Source organism: Neovison vison, chromosome 7 (assembly GCF_020171115.1).
Source record: "Neovison vison isolate M4711 chromosome 7, ASM_NN_V1, whole genome shotgun sequence".
Classification (NCBI taxonomy): Eukaryota; Metazoa; Chordata; class Mammalia; order Carnivora; family Mustelidae; genus Neogale; species Neogale vison.
In genome coordinates, this window is record NC_058097.1 from 199,713,896 (window position 1) to 199,730,772 (window position 16,877).

Genomic DNA, 16,877 nt, shown 5'->3' on the forward strand with positions numbered 1-16,877 from the left:
CCTGGAGTCCAGGAGCACAAGAATGACAGCGCACGAAGAAGGAGGAAGGCATCAAGTCATGGGGCGGGGGACTCAGCCATTATATCCAGGGGCAACTTAGCCCCCTCTCCACCTTGAACTCTGGCTGTAGCTCTAATGCTAGAGCAGCTAGCAGAGACAAGACTCGAGAACATCCAAGAATGCAAGATCCACAAGACAAATTAGGAGTTCTGGAGGCCTTTTTATTTTGCTCCAAGGGACACCAACCAGGGCTCTCCCGGGGAGGTAGGGAAATGGGTGCGGCTTCGAGGTCAGACTTCCAATCCTATCCCTTCCTGAGGGGATAACTGGGCAAGTTCTCTAACCTGCAGAGTCTCGATTTGCTCATTGATGAAACAGGAGTATGTCCTACGACACAGGAGGATTCCTGAGAATTAGGCGAGATACAAAACAGAAAAGAGATTGCCAGTGTCTTCTGAAAAACACTGTAAGAAGGGACAGGGTCCTGAGACAATTCTGAAGGGATGTAGGGAGAAGTGCTCTTTCCTCTGACTTTGCAAGAGGAGAGGAGTTGTTCCCAGGGCATGTGAAATAGATCTGCTGGGGCCTCGTGTCCAAAATCGGCCTCAGTAGAGCGCCTAACGAACCAGGAAAACTGCTTAGAAAACAACTACAAACGTGCTTTAGCTGCTGGTTTTAAGCCCTCAAGGAGCAGGACCCCCCCCATAAAGAAAAGAAATTAACACAGATATTGACCACGTGTAAGGAACGTGATGACGGGCAGGAACACAGTGTCTCATCCGCAGTGTCTCCCCAGGGGGCCTGAGGGGACACACTGTCCTTGGTTGAGAGCCTCACAGGACCCAGGATCTTGGCTGAGGAGCCCTGAGAAAACAGGCAGGGACTCGGAGGGCCTGGTAAGGATGGACTTGGCCATAGGCTGGGTCTTCAGTGGGGACAGTGGGGACAGTGGGGACAGTGAGTCCAGAGCGCAAGCCCGAGGCTGACCTACTCGGGAACCATCACAATGACCAAAACGGGACTGCACCTCAAATGTAAGCATGTGGACCCCTCCAGAAACCCTTCCTAAAGACCACCTCAATCCAAGTCTTTACCAGACACCTTCTTTGGCCCTGAAGGCCTGGGCTCAGGTCACCACGACCGGACTCTGCTCGGACTCGTCATAAAAGAGACCAGGGGAAGGGGCACTTGGGGGCCTCAGACAGTTAAGCGTCCGAGTCTTGATTTCAGCTCAGGTCATGATCTCAGGATCCTGAGAGCAAGCCCCATGTTGGGCTCCGTGCTCAGCCGGGAATCTGCTTGAGATTCTCTCTCCCCCTCTCCTTCTGCCCCTCCTCCCACCCAGGCTTGCTCTCTTACTCTCAAAAAAATAAATAAATCTTTAAAAAAGAAGAAGAAGAAGAAGAAGAGAAAGAGAAAAAGCCAAGGGAAGTGATTTCCAGCAGTTAGCAACTTGAACCCCCAACTCTGGGAGCCCCAGGAAGAGGCCACCATGGGTCCCTGTCTCCACTCAGTGCTGCTGGAGCCAGGCCTCCCCCACCTCCCCCAGCCTCCCCTCAGTCACTCCAAGTTTCAGGAACTTTTAAGGTCCCTGCTGCTCCCTGGCATGGGCCTAGCTTTGCTCTGCTCGCTTTCAACAGATTCATCCTGTGTCCCCAGGAGCTGGAGGGCCGGCAGGGCACGAACTGCCTTTTTCCCCTCTGCACCCACTGTGAATGCATGATGTGTTTGTTGACCAGCGACATGTGGATAGGGACCCTGGGCTTGCAGCATGTTCCCAGGGGTCAGTACCAGGTGACAGTCCTGGTCCCTCAAAGGGAGAGTCATCGAGAAGCACCAAAGCAACGCCCCTTCCCCCTAGCAGGTGCCACGCATGTAGCACCTACGAGTAGGACAAATGTACAGGACACACTCAGGTGTGCTCAGACAATAGTGACAACACAAGACCGCCCTCCAACGGGGTCAGAGAACAATGTGACATGAAACAAGGCACTGCCCTGAGGAGGGTCCCCCCAAGCTTGGTACCCCTCAGAGCACAGGGAGCATGGAGAAGAGGCACGTGGGTAGGAGCCCTGCAGCCACAGGGAGCAGCAGGCTCGAGAAAGAGCCCCAGGATTAGTCACAGAGACCTCCCAGCAAGGGGGAAGATGCCAAAGGAGGAGCCCCCATGCGGTCATCCCCCAGGGGTGGCAAAGAACAGGTAGGAAGAGCTCGAGGTCAGCCGGGATCCCCATGCCCATGGAGGATCCTGTCCGGGAGACAGCGGGGAGAAGGAGCATGGGGAAGACCATCAGGAGAGGCGGCGGAAGGCGAGTGGCCTCGAGGTTGGAACTAGGAAGGACAGAGACGATACCTAGCAAGAGGAGGCCTAACCCAGCAGCGGTGAAGCACCTCCTGGGACAGAGACATCCGTGTCCCTGGTGGCCCTCAGCCTGCTGGAAATAGCTGGAAGAGCTTCCCTGCCACTCGCTGCAAGAGAAAGCAGTGGGTCTGAGAGAAGAGGACCAGCAGTAGCCTGGGCCCCCGGCCCCTGCCCGAGTGCATGGAGGGAGGAGTCGGGAGGTATAGACGGGCGTTGCTGGAGGCACGGTGGCTGCGCTGGCAGAGGAAGAGGGCTCTGGCTGGGAGAGGCTGCTTAAGGCAAGAAGTTGCCAGAGCCGGAAACAAACGGGGTGGGGGGTGTGAGGGGAGTGGGGGTCGAGCAGAAGCCCGGCCAGAGAGATGGCCTGACCCACCGTGGCCACCCTGGGCCTTAGAAGTCAGTAGCACAGAGGCCACCGGGAGAACTCTAGAGCTGCTGCCCCTGCCGGCCGGCGGACCATCTGGGAGCCGCTGCAGAGAAGAATCTCGTCCTTCCTGCGGGGTCTGCTCTGGGCTCCTGCAAGGGGCCTGGGGGCCGCGGAAAGATCGCCACGGGCTGCTGGGCCCGGTGGGAGGGACGAGGAGAAGGAAGTGTGCAGCCCTGGAGGAGAGGCGAGGCCAAGCACGGCCAGCAGTCCTGCTCTCCCGCACACCTGCCGCACCTTTACCCTGCCCGGACCCCATCCCTGCCTTGCCCTGGAAAGGCCCCGCCAGTGGGCAGGCCACACACTGTCCCCACACTTACATTGCTGCCCTTCTGCCCCAGAGTCAGGGAACCCACAGCTACCAGGCCAGAACCTTTCCACGGGCTCCCAGGACCCACCCATCCAGGCTCTACTGCCCTCCCCCCGAAATTGCTCTCCTGCCAGGTCACCTGACTTTTTAATCCCAGGGGCCCTTGAAAGCCTAGCAGCGGACACCAGTGAGAGCCAGGTCCTTCCCCTTCCCTCGGGCCACACCCCAGGCAGCTTTGCAGCTTCTTCTCCACTCGCCTTCCTGGAGCTTGCAACCTGGCCCCCGCCCATGCCCTCCGCTGCCCTGGCACGGGAAGCCTGGAACTTCTCCCGAACCACACCTCTCGGGCGGGGCCTTGATGCCTTACCACCCCCCCCACCTCCCCACCCCTCCACCCCCGTCCACGCCCCTCTACGCAGGCCGCCCCCCTGCGTTGCGCTCCGTCCACCCCAGCACAGCTGCCCCCCCCGCCCCCCACCCCACCCTCACCTCCTTCTCGCTCCCCCTACCTGGCGCAGGTTTCGGGTGACCCGGACGTCGTGCCAGGCGTTGTCGTTGAACTTGCCGTTGACAGGTTCCACGAGGGCCTCGAAGGCTCCTGAGCCCAGGTTGATGACCAGCCAGACAGCCCCAGACTTGAGGGACAGGTTGACGTAGTCGGCCGATTTGCCCGTGTGCAGCATCAGCCCGTTGCGCTGCAGGGTGCGGAAGGCCAGCGTGATCTCGTCCGTGCTGCTCTGGATCGGGTTGTGCGACAGGTCGTAGCAGAAGAACTCGTTGCCTTTGAAGGTCGCCACGAACTCCTCCTTGCCTGGATGCCGCGGCGTGGGGAAACGGGAGAGGCTGAGCGGGACAGGGCACACCGGACCTGCCGCTGCCCCTCCAGCGGCCCGGGGCACAGGTCCTGGGCACCAGAGGGAGCCCGGCAGCTCCCTCTGCAAGTGTCAGGCCCTCTTCTGTCCCCACCCCCACCCATCCACCCTCCCCCTGGACACGGACTGTCAGAAGTCGCCTTTGCCTGTGTCCATGGCCAAAGCGGGAGGCTGCTAAGCAGCGCTCACACAGACAGCGGACAATTTAGCTGCCGCAAGCCTGACGCTTACACTCTCCCCGCACCCATCCCCATCCCCAGCCAGCCGTCCTTCGGCCACTTCCCTGAACCAAGGGATGCTGGAGCGTCTCCCCTAAGACTGGGGCGCTGAGGGTCTCCTAATGGCAGCCCGCCTCCTCCCACCCCTGCCTCTTCTCTGCTGATGGTCGTTCTCAGGGCCCGGGGCAGTTTCGGGCCTCACGTGGTGGGGAGAGGCCCAGCAGGCCTGGTGGGCGGCAGGGAGCAGAAGAGGAGGCTGGGGAACGGTGGGGTGGGGTAAGACGTAGGGAGGACACACGGGAGGACAATGCGGGTGACAGCGATAAGTACAAGGGAGCTGAGGGCCACCAGGTGGGGCTTACACAGGTGACCGCAGGCCGGCCACCAGGCCAGCCCCTGGCCGCTCCAACCCGAGAGGACAGTGCAGATGGGCCCTAGGCCGAGAGCCTCTGAGGGGCCCCAGAGGGCAGGGGTAGGACTCCTGAGTGCCAGCAGATGGTTCTGGGTCTTGGGCACACGTGCGGTGCGTTGGCGTGTATGCGTGTGTAAGCACCCGGTGCGGGGCTCCCTCCAAAGGCACTTTTCAAGCAGAAGCAAAATAACACTTGGGAGACCTTAGGGATTTGTAGCATCTGTAAGTGGGTGACCAGTGACAGGACGACAGCCGTGTGGAGAGATGTTGAGGGTCCCAACCCCGCACCGCCACAAGCTGGAGCTTATGGAGGAGGAAGAAGAGGGGAAGTGGAGTCAGGGCAAAGCAGAGGACCCGGATGAAGACAGGGACTCGCTTCTGCCAACACTGGGCCCACCTCCCACTGTGGGTCGGGGTGGGGATGGCTGGCCTCAGGCCCTCATGGGGTGCAGGGTCCTCAACCCAGGCCACCAGGCCCAGGAAGGAGCAGGGCACAATGCCAGGCACACGCACAGCCCTCGGAGGACACCTGCGCCCCTGTGAGCCCGGCCACAGTAGCAGCACCACGTGTGGGAGCGGCCGTGACCCGGGTGCGCTTTCCGCCGACGCCCCTCCCCAGCACACAACAGCCCCGCTTCTCTCCCTCCGGGCGCGCTGCCCGGAGACTCCGTCCTCACTGCCTCCGGATGCCAAGGCACCAGCTGCTGCCCCAGAGCCTGGCACTGCGCTCGCTGCAGCTGGCAAGGCCCGGTTTCCTGAGGCCACGGGGCCGCAGAGCTGGTGGGGGCAGGAGCAACACGGGGACAGTAGGAACCCCGCTCTGCCTACCTCCGGGCTCTAGCGAGAAGGGCCAGGAAACGAAGGGGAGCCAGGCAGAGACGGAAAGGGGACCTGGGGAAGAAGGGCGACGCAGAGGGGAACCACAGAGAGGGGGAGAGATGGCCACAGGGGGCAGAAGGGACATGGAGCCGGCTCAGAGCAAGGACGCAGCAAGAGGTGACAGCAAAGCAGCCTGATTAAAGACGAGCCGCAAGCCGAGGGGGGACAGGTGAGGGGGACGGAATGGGACCAGCAAGGAAAGGGGGACAGGGGCCTCTAGGGAATGGAAGCCAAGGCTTTCTCGGGGCCTGGGTGTTTCCATAGCAACCAGGCCTGCTGCCCAAGTCTGGGCAGAGCCAGGGGGCTCAAGGACTGGAGAAGGGGATGTGTTTGACCTTGGGTTTGCCACACGCCCCAGTCCTTCCCAGAAGCCAGGCCTCCCCTCCCGTTCCCTCACCTTCCCTGCAGTCAAAGGAACTATCGTTAAAGGGACAGCAAACAGAAAGAAAGAAGAAAGCCATCATGGGAAGAAGTGATGGGGGCAGAACAAAAGAGAACGGAGAGGAGGGCCCAGGGCTGGACCACGGCTGCCAAGGCGAAACGAAGAAACAAGGCCATTCCTCGATTCCTCTGGGCTCTGCCTCGGATCTCCTAGGCGAGGAGGCAAAGCCAGCCATGGAGTCGGAGGAGTCTCCGTGTTCTCCGATTAAGCCCGGAGATGGACAGAGGCGTGGAGCCGCCAGAGAGAGCAGGAAAGAATTGGAAAAGAGGGACAGAAAGGAGGTGTGCGAATGTGAACCAGACAGCCCAAGGTTGGCGGGAACGACAGAGCAGACCCGGATTGGGGAGGAGGCCAGCAGGCCCTAAGGGATTGACGGGGGTCTCTGTGGCTGCAAGGGTGCCCAGGGTGCTCAGGGGGCCGCAAAACAGACCTGGGAGGAGCCAGACCCAAAGCGCCGGGGGGCACTCTCCCCCACCACCACCCTCAGACCCTGGGTTGGGGGAGGCTACAGCTCCCAGGGGCCTGAAGAAACAATGGCAGCTCCTGATGCCCCACCCCCGCCCCGGCTCCAGAAGAGGGACCAGGGCTGATCTGTGTTCGCCTCCCACGGTCAGGGAGTGGGGAGCCCCACAAGTGTCTCCCGTCAGGACCAAGGCAGCTAGAGACCCATCGTTAGGCTCCTGGAGTTCTAAGGGCGGTGAGAGACAGAGCACCTGCCTCCCTTCCAGGCCCAGCTGGACGCCCTCCTCTGGGAAGGTCTCCAGCCCTCCTTCGCCCCTCCCTCCTCTCCCCTGCTACAGCTGTCTGTTCTGCTCATTTGGCACTTACTGCCTAGTAACCTCTTGTACTGCTCCCTCGAGAGGAAGTGTGATGTGAGAAAGAAGACCTGGGCACTAATGCTGGCTCTCCCACCAGCTTGGTGACCTTGACCAAGAGGCCATTCTCTAAGCCCCAGCTTCCTCCTCTGGGCAAAGGGGCTGACCGTCGGCCTGCCTCCCAGGCTGCTGTGGCATCTAGAAGAACAGCTGGGATGAAGCTTCGTAAACTGTGACCTATTCCACTAATAAATGGGCGCCTGGGTGGCTCAGTGGGTTGAGCCGCTGCCTTCGGCTCAGGTCATGATCTCAGGGTCCTGGGATCGAGTCCCACGTCGGGCTCTCTGCTCGGCAGGGAGCCTGCTTCCTCCTCTCTCTCTCTGTCTGCCTCTCTGCCTGCTTGTAATCTCTCTCTGTCAAATAAATAAATAAATGATGCTTGCACTGATGTGTAACTTTGTGTGCGTGCGTGTGCGTGCGCACGCGCACACTTGCTGCCTCTCTCTCTAGAAGAACGAATATGTTAACTCCTCTTGGACAAAGTCTGCACTTTTCAGACACTTTGCATGGACCACACTTTTTTGTGGTTGCTTGTTAGAATGTCAACGAGCCCCTGGAGAACAGAGACCATTTACCCATTTCAAATAAAGTCACGGAGCTCGTGCTAGGAGCTGTGTGAAGCCTTGGGGGTGTACAGGTGACAACACTGCACCCCTGCCCTGGGGAGGGGTGGGCAGGGGCTCAGTCTGGGGGGAGGGGGAGGCTAATAGGGGAAGCGAGGAAGATAAAATGGAGGCACTGAGCAGCGTGTGGATTTGCTTGCAAAGATCAGAGAAGACCGCTGGGGTGGAGGGCCCGGCCACTTTTTCAAAAAGATTCAGTATCAGAAAGATACTGAATAGTCGGGAAGAAGGCAGGGGTGGTGGAAAGCCAAGCCAACAGCGCGCACGGCGCATACGAAGGAGCACAGACGGAATCAGGATCGGGACGTGATAGCCCCAGGGCTTGGCACCCAGCGAGCTCCTTGTGGGCTACTAGACTGCCCCCACCCCGAACTCCTTAGGAAAGAGGCTCTCTTACAGGAGGCAGCCTCAGAGCAGAAAAAGTCACTGAGAACCTAGACAGCCCCAAGATGGACTGAGAGGCCACGAGCCGGCTGCAGGGGCCCAGGCAAGCGTCACCTTTCACATCTGTAAGCCCAGGGTGGTGAGGCCATCCACAAAGGTAAGTGAAGGCTCATTTAGGGGATACACACATATTATAGAGGCCTTGTCTCCTAACCAGAATCCCCCTGGGCTGCGGGCATCTAGCAGGCTTCCAGAATTTGGTGGTTCAATGGGGAAGGCACCCTGCTTCTTTACCCTACTTCCCAGATACTTTCTAGGGAGGGGCTTAAACATCTGTCACCAAAAGACATGCGTGTTCTAGAAAAAGGTCATTAGGACAACTGGGATTTGTGGCCCTTCTCACGAGGACAGGTCCCAGGGACGCAGGACCAGCCATCGCCAGGGACCTCAGAGGGGGGACAAAGGGATACACCTTTGCTGACTCATCTGTCCCCCCCAGAAGTGCAGTTAGCCTGCAAGGGGGCTGGGCTCTCTGGGGACTGTGGGGTCACTGACCTTTCGTTGGCTGGTGCACATCGCTGGCTCCTCCTCTCCCGGCCCCCCCCTCGGAGAACAGTAAGGACCCTACTGGAGAAGCAGAATTGGGGAGTCAGGCACAGGGGGCTACCCAGCCAGTCCCACCCCAGCCTTGAGGTGATAGAAGGCCCTCTCCAGGGTCAAGGTCCTGCTTGGAGGTACAGGTGAGGCAGGAGGTGCTGTTCTGGGGACTCACTACCTTCGGGGCCAGATGACAAACCCAACAGGCCCGCAGAGCCCATGAAAGTCACAGCCACCAACTTCTGCCCTTGGCCCAGGGCTGGGGAGACTGCGGCAGAAGCAGGGGCCCTGATGGTTCAGAAGCTCCTTCTTCCCAAGAACATGCAGACAGGCCAGCCCTGGGGATCCTAAGCCTCCACTTCCAGATGCCCGCTCACTCGCCTCCCCACTCTGCTTCTTCTGGAACCTTCTCTGCTGGGCGGGAGTTCATGCTTCTCGCTCCTCCAAAAGCCTGACACAGGCGCCCTCCTCCCAGACCATCCTGATTCACACACCAAAGGCCTCTCATGTTCTTGGCCTGTCCTCAAGGCAAATGTGGTTCTCCGTCTACACCTGGTTCGCTTAGTGGTGAGCATTCCTGATGTCCCCTCTGTCCCCTGCTTTGCCAATTAGATCATGGGGCTTCCCAGGGCCATGGTTGCTGTCATGGTCTTCTGCAGGGCTAGGCACACCAAGAGAGGCTCTTCCTGGCCGGAGTTTATCATGTATGTAGGGAAGGCCTTTCTCAGGGCTGACTTCCCACTTCCTCTCATGCGGCCCATCGAACCACCAGGCCTCCTCTCCAAAGCCCCCACAGACACATGTTATCACATCTGGGTTCCAGGCTGGCTTGAGCTCCCCACCCACCCCTGCCAGGGACTCAGGCACTCAACTCCTGGCTCTCGGACCCCCACAGCTACTGCCAGAGCCCAGGGGAGGGCTAGAGAACGGAGTTTAATAGTCTGTGTCTGGGCCCTTACTCTATCTCAACCCCAAATCCCCACAAGCAAAGCGGGAATCCCACCTGGGCTGTGGACCTGTCAGGGGAGGGGGACAGAGGAGCGGGGGGCAGGGGAGCGGGGCGCTGGTTCCTTTGGGCTTCATCTATGACAAGGTGCACCCTCTCTGGACACCAACAGACCCAGAACAGGCACTGAGAGGCAAGAAGGATGTGAGTGAACCACCCCGGTCCCGACTACTCCTGCGGGATGTCCCCTTGTCCCACCGTTTTTGCCAAAATTTCACACCCTTGCAAGAATCCCAGACCCCTACCTTCCCAGACCTACAGTCCAGTCTTTCCCCACGGTCCAGTCTTCGTCCCCTAGGCCTCTCCTGCCTACAGGCTAAAAAGCCCCCCTCTACGGGAGAGGAGCCCTGGCGGAGGACCCCCTCCCGGGCATGGGGAGCAATGATTAAGGGTCTAGAACACCTGAGCTCAAGACTCAGGGACTGGGAGACCCAGGAGAGCTCAGTGCTGGGGCGGGCGGGGGGGGGGCGGTGGGGCAGGGCACGGGGATCAGAGTCAGGTTTGCTCAATGCCAGGGCTTTTAAAGATGGTAGGGACTTGGTAGGGAAGGGAGGCTAAAAATAGAGAAGCCGCCCCAATGTCACCACCAACTAAAGGCCATCTAATCACTAACAAGTCACATCCCTCTGTGCCCGACTGTCCTCCTCTGTCAAACAGGGTCAAGAGATGCTGGTGAGGGCAGACGGCGGGACAGCTGTGCCAAGAGGGGGTCCCGCACCTCCAGCCCCCTGCCTCTCCCCATTTCAACGCAGCCACTGCGGACAGAGGGGACGCCACGCAGCAGCAGGGGGAGGGCGGCGAGGCTGCCTAGAAGCCTCTGCCTCAGGCCCCTGCTTTTCTCCTTGTACTTGGGTCCACAGAAAAGAAAGAATGATCAGAATGAGTGGAAGGAAATAAAACACCATCATGAGGAGGGAAAAAAGAAGATACAGTACCAGGAAAACGCAAAAGGGTGACTGGAGACAGCGGCAGGAGTTTTAACATCTCTTGATGTCAGAAACCAAGGTGAGATGAGGGCTATGGAGTGCGGCAGGGAGGGCGGGGGAGGGGAGAGCACAGCCGGGGGTCAGCCCCGCCCCCACCCCAGCGCCCCAGTCCCGGAACACGGAGAGGACAGAGGCAGCGGGGCCGGAAGGGCGGAAAGGGCAGGAAGGCGGTGGGGCAGGTGGAGCCTGGGAGAGGGGGGTAGGGAGAGGAACAGAAAACGCAGTCGCAGGTTGGGGGCAATCCAATCCAATCCAATCCAAACCAGAACTTCAAACCATACCTTCGCTGTTTAACGTCAGGTGAGCCGGACCTTGGAAAGGGGAAGGGGAGAAAGAAAGAAAGGAAAAAAAAAAAAAAAAAGGAGAAAAAAGAAAGAAAAGGGGAAAGAAACAAAGAAAACACGAGTCATCAAAATCAGCCAGAGAGAGGGGAGAAAAAAGCTTTTGCTGCCACAATTTAAAAACCCTTTTTAACTTGTGACAGGCATCGAGGGGAAAGCCCCCAGCCCCGGAAGCTGAGGAGAGGGGCCCCGATGCCAGAAACAGGGTGGAGGGCACGAGGGGGGGGGAGACAGAGAGAGACAGAAAGAGAGTGAGAGAGGCAGTACCAGAGGGGGTGAGGGGGCACAGGCAGAACCAGAGGAAGGGTCGGGGCAGGGAGTCACTGCAAGGGGGGGAGAGAATTTGGTTTCTTTTTTTTCTTCTTGCCGGAAAAAAAAAAGGAAAAGGAGGAGAAGCATGAGGCTGGGAAGGCTGCTTTTTCCTTTTTCTTTTTTTCTTTTTTTTTTTCTTCCGGGAGGCGGAGAGAAAAAAAAACAGTCAACGAGAAAAAACGATTCGGATGGAAGAGAAAATAAAACACGACACAAAAATCAAAGCCACCTGGAGAGAGAGAGAGTGTCCTGTTAGCGCGGGATTAAGTGGACAGGGGGGACCTCCAACCCCACCCCACCTCCACCCCGCGACCTCACCCCTGTGAGCCTGGCACAGAAGGTGGAGGGGGGCATGGGGGCCTGGGTCTAGAAGGACTCTCCCACCAAAGTGGGCTTTGCAAAGGCTTCTGTCCGACCCCAGTCCTCTCAGATGCCCACCTCCCCAACGACCTCCACACTGATCGCTGCGCTCCTGGACTCTACAAGGAAAGCGAGGCCCAGGAGGACAACGTTAGAGCAGAAGCAGATCGGAGGATGGGAAAAGCTGGAGCAGAGGGCTTGAGCTTGGGTCCTTCCACAAGCAGAGCTAGGAGACTGGGGCCCGCACTCGGGGACAGCCAAGGCCTGTGGGCAGGAGGTCTGGATCTCTGAGAGGTCAAAATCACTCTACGGACCCCTTTTCTCTGGCCCAGCCCTCCCTGAGATGAGCCAGAAGCTGAATTTTGAAAATGGAAAACAGAAGTCCTAGCTCCAAGACTCAAGGCAAGATGGGCTGGGATTTCTTTCCACCGTGACCTCAGCCCCTTGGAAAAGCCTCATCAGCCCTGACCTGGGCCTTCCTAAACATTAGGTGGGAAAGGGTCTGGCCAAGTGGACTAGCACCCTAGTCCTGGGAAGGCACCCGCCACGGAAAGCCCTCCCCGAACTGAGGCTGGCAGCCCCAGGTCCCACAGCGAAGCCGAAGCCCCAGGCCTCCTTGACCCGACCAGCCAGGCCCTCCCTCTCCCGGGACCCTGCATCCCAGGTCTCCAGCCAAAAGTGCGGGGAAGGAAGAGTCCTTGGAAACCTGGAAGCCATCCCAGTGCTATGGCAGTGAGAGGGTGGCCCTCGGGACAAAAAGTCAGGCCAGAGTGGGATTATCAAGGTAAAGATCTCCAGGGGCCAGGAAGGGAGTGGCCAGGGGCCAAAGGCCTGGACCCTGTGGAAAATGTGGGCAGAGGTTCACATCGCCCCCGTCTCCTCTCTCTGGGGAAAGGCATGGGTCTCCCCCAACCTCTGCAGCTCAAGCCGACCGGGGGAGGGGACTATCCCTCCTGCATCTCCTGCATCGGAAGGGCTGCATCAGGAGAGAACAGCTCTTGGGAAGACAAAGGTTTTAGCCACAAAAGTGGGGAGGACCCAGCATTTGGACTGAGTCTTATTCTTGGCTCTGAGTGCCCCCCGCGAACTTTCCCCAAGGTCTCCCAGCATTTTCTTCCAAACCCCCTAAACCCAGGAGCCAGACCCAACTCTTCCAGGCAGAAATAGCCTTGCCTGTGGCCTCCCATCCTTGGAAATCCAGGCCCAGGGGCTAGAGGCCCTAGGACGGGCCCTCTGTCCCCCCTGTAGGCCTGTGTGGCGGTGTGGGGTGGGGACGGAGCCAAGTCTCTCCCCTCACAGACCCTTCCACTGCCCAGCTCCCAGGCAGCCTCATTAGCATGCGGCACTTTCCCTCCGTCACCACGGCAACCAGCTGCTCAGCTCCCTCAGGCGTGACAGCACCAGCCATCTTGGGGAAGGGGAGGCCGGTTCCCTGCCCTGTCTACCCCCTGGCTCCAGCCAGCCTGGCCTGCGGGTGCGCCCCCCCTAATGCCTATGTCTCCTCAGCCCCCGCCCCCCTCCCGCAGGCCTGAAATCTCGGCTCCTTCCTCGTGCCCAGCGGGCCGGGGTGAGCCCTCCCCACGTCCACCTGTGGCGCTGGCCCCTCCTCCCACCCCCTGGAGAAGAGGCCGGCCGTGATGGATGGCATTACCAAGGGCCCTTTCCTAGGACACTTTATCTGGCTGCTTCTGGGTCTTCTCTCGCTGTTACCAGAGGCTGGGGAGGACGGAGGAGGGGCTGTCAGGGGCTGGGGAGCTGGTTGGCCGGGTTCCTGGGAGAAGGCCAGGATGAGGGCACAGCATTGAGGGACAGGAAAAGAGGGTGAAGGCGGCACGGAGGACTCTAAGATCTCAGTGGCCGAGTCCAGAGCACCGCGCCCCAGAGGAGACCCCAGCCCACCCAGCCCCCCAAAACCACCTCCAGTCTCACTCCCTGCCCTTCTACCAGAAGCCCAAGATAACCCAAGAAGAAAGATGGCGACAGGGGACAAGACTCAGAGACACACAGATTCATCACATCCCTGAGTGTGTTACACACACACACACTGACACACAGACACACACACTGCCCCTTCCAAACCAGCAGGCCAGCATGCCGCCCCCAAGAAATGGGTCCGTGGCCTCCAAAGGGGCTCATTCCCCACTTGTCCCCAGCCCCAGCTTCCCTTCTGGTCCCTGTCTATCCTGCTTGCTGGGGAAAGAACTGACGGTCCCTCTCCTGTCCCCTCCTGGCTCAGTCACCTTTCTCCAGTGCCCTCCTGCTTTCTTCTTCGGCCTGGCTGTTTCCCCTCCCTGAGTTCTCTCCTTTCTGTCCCTCCCTCCACTTTGTCTTCCTGCCTCTACTTACCCCCCTCTTTCCTGCCACCTCTCTGCCCCTGTCTTCCTCCCCACAAGCCTCCCCCTGCTGGCTCATTCCCCTCCCCTCTCTCCCTTTGTTCCGGAGGAGACATGACATCAAGAGCAAGTAAAAGTCACATCAGCACTAAATCTTATCTCCAGCCCTCAGACGGCTGTGTCCGCACGACACACAGACTCCCTCTCTCACGCACGCGGAGGTGAACACTGACACACAGAGGCAGACACAGACGCAGACGCGCCTACAGAGACACACAGAGATGCGGACCACGCCACAGAAGACACGAGGACAGGCGTACACGCACCTACACACACGCTCAGGCACGAACACAAGAGCATAGAGGGACAGACGTGCACAAAGGGACACGGGCAACCAAGCAGCCGAGCCCAAGGGGCACATGTGCACACAGCTACACGCAGTCTCTCTCTCTCTCTCTCTCTTGCACACACACACACACACACACACGGGGGCCTGCCCGCCGGGACTGGGGAAACGAAGCCACGCAGGGAAAAGAGACATCAGTAAGAGACAAGCCAAACCATGGACGCCACAAGGAAAAATGGATTCCAGCCCACACTCCGGCCGAAAGCCCTCCCCTTCTTTCCCAGCCGGGACTCCCCCATCCTGAGTGCTGTCCCCCTACCCCTCCCCTGCCAGGGCCCAGGCCCAGGGAGCTTCCAGCCCAAGCAGAGTCGTGGCATGGCGCGGCCTCCCTCCCACTCCCGCCCTCTTCCTGCTTCTCCAGGAAAAGAACATGGGACAGCTTTGGGGGCCGGATCCCACCTCCCGCCCGCCTTGCTGCCTGCCTTCCTCCTGGTGGCCGCGTGAGCTCCCCGGCCACCCAGGCTCCACACCTGCCCAGCCCACCGAGTCTTCCCGTCTCCCGGGCACCCCAGAGGAGGACAAGGAGCAGGGCACACCGACGCGAGAGGGGACGGCTCAGAGACTGACAGGAGCCCAGAGAGAGCCTGGGGAAAGACAGAGACAGAGGAAGAGATCCAGAGATGGAGCCCTGGAGAAAAGAAAGGTTAAGACAGAAACCAGAGAGAGAGTGGGAGAGAGCGAGAGAAAGAGAAAGGAAAGGCAGACGAAACAGGACAGGGAAGGAATGGACAGAGGAACTCCAAAGAGGGGCAGCCTCCGGGCCTAGCGCTGGCCCTTGGCCGGGACCCAGAGAAGAAGCAGACCGCCCCTGCCGTCCAGCCCAGGTGTCCGTCAGAGCGGAGAAGCTGCCCACCACCTACGCCCACGGACCTGGGGACACAGCCCCCCCACCCTCTGCCTGCCTCCTCCAGACTCAGAGCGGACCCCACCCAAGCAGCCCCAAGACCCCCAGCTGCATGGCCCTCATAAGCTCCCCCCGCTGGGCTGGCCAAGAGGGTCTCCTCACTCCCTTCCGGGCACTTAAGCTCCTCCAGCCCTACCCCTTCGCCCTTGCTGCCGTTCTCCTCCCTAAAGAAGAGGACATGCCGGACGGTGCACCGGCCCATGGAAAGGCCTGCTCTCTGCCCGGCAGCTCTCCCCAGCAAACCGATAAAGAATAGGCGAGAAGTGGGGCGGAGGCAGCCAAGAGGACCCCCAGACATCCTTCCCCTAGGGGTTCCCCAAACATGGGCAGGAGAGGGAGCCCTCCAGGGGCCAACGACACCCCCTCACAGAGGACCCTGCAGTGACTGACCACCGCCCCAAAGACAAGAAAGCATCACTCACCTTCCATGGGGTGCTCCTCTGTAGGCCGGCGAGGTTCAGGAAAGGGAAAGGCAGAGAGAGAGAAGAAAGGAGGGCTGGTTAGTGGGGGTACCAAGGACAGAGCTCCCAGGGGGTGAGGAGTTCAAGGTCCCTGAGCCCCACCCAGGCTGAAAGGGGACAGAGACGGAGCGGCCATCTGAGTCAAGGCCTCACACACGGGTCACTCAGTCCAGGAGGCCCCACATCTCATGTTACATTTCAGGAAACTAAGGCCCAGGGCAGGGAAGTGACCCTGAAGGTCACACAGAGACTCGGGAGGCAGAGCCTGGAGTGGCAGGCAAGCCGGCTTGCCTCTCTCCCGGGCACGCTCCTCCCCTTCATTCCACGGTGCCTCGGAGACAGATGGGGACACGCTCACACAGGGCTTACCCGAGACACACTCACACTCGGTGACACACTGACACACATAGGCGCTCAGCGATCCGGAGACACGTGTCATCTCTCACGCAACCCACACTGGAAGCCTTTGCACACACGGATGCCACCCCCCCCCCAACAACACCCCACCCCCAGGGGAGAAAAGTCACCCACACACAGTCAGGTCAGAAAGCCCAGTTCTGCCTCAAAGTGCCACGTGACTCCCATCCCATCCCAGTCGCTGGACCTCTCTGAGCCACCTGTCCCTCCTCTGTAAAAATGAGGCCGGTGGACTCGAATGTTTCCAAGGCCCCTCTGGCTCCGGTTCTGTGATTCTAGGGACAAGCAGCTGGGGGAGGTGATCAGAACACAGTGGGCCACACCGGACCCATCCCTAAGTCCCACTGCAGCCTCTGGGTCACCAACCCTCACCTAGGGGCTCTGCCTGGGCCTGGGTCTTGACCCCAGTGGATCAAGAGAGGTTGGAGACAGCTCCTTCGAAGCAGCGACAGCAGCCCAGGCAGGCCAGGCTCTAGTCTGCCCGGGGTGAGGCTGGGTCACCCCCTTCCCTGAACATTTCTCACGCGCCCACCTCCTGGGAGACTTCGGAGGAAGCAACAGGTGGCAGAGAAAAAGCGCAGCCTACAAACGCACAGACCCGATGGGGAAACACACACACACACACACACACACACACGTATGCACACGCACATGGGCCTGCAGGCCATAGGACACACACACACACACACAGCTGCTGGGTGCACACGCCCTCCCGCAGGCCTGCACTTCACCGGCCTCCGGCGTCATTTTGTGTCATTTGTTCAGCGGCTCTTAGGGGGTTAGGTCTCTCCAGAAACACATACGCTGTCATTTATCAGACCTTATCCCACCTCCTTAATACACACGCGGGGGCTGAATGCAGAATCAATACCCACACGGTGATCTAAGAGCTAATATTAGATGTGTCCACCGCCACCACGCCCAGCCCTCCCTCCGCCGGCCGAGGACTCTGT

At 59.8% G+C, this 16,877-nt stretch overlaps 1 protein-coding gene across 6 annotated transcripts in view; it reads right to left on the minus strand.

Annotated features, from left to right (window-relative positions):
• Window positions 1-16,877, minus strand: part of NRXN2 (neurexin 2) — a 95,232-nt gene that overhangs the window by 67,576 nt on the left and 10,779 nt on the right. For 4 of the 6 annotated variants that reach the window (XM_044259593.1, XM_044259596.1, XM_044259591.1 and 1 more), the window contains exons 2-5: window positions 15,469-15,486; window positions 10,672-10,701; window positions 8,357-8,428; window positions 3,606-3,907 (exon numbers count right to left, since the gene is read on the minus strand). In XM_044259593.1, coding sequence (XP_044115528.1) covers window positions 3,606-3,907; window positions 8,357-8,428; window positions 10,672-10,701; window positions 15,469-15,486 — 422 coding nt within the window. The remainder of the gene's footprint in view (window positions 1-3,605; window positions 3,908-8,356; window positions 8,429-10,671; window positions 10,702-15,468; window positions 15,487-16,877) is intronic. The other 2 variants (XM_044259592.1, XM_044259594.1) reach the window with 2 other exon arrangements.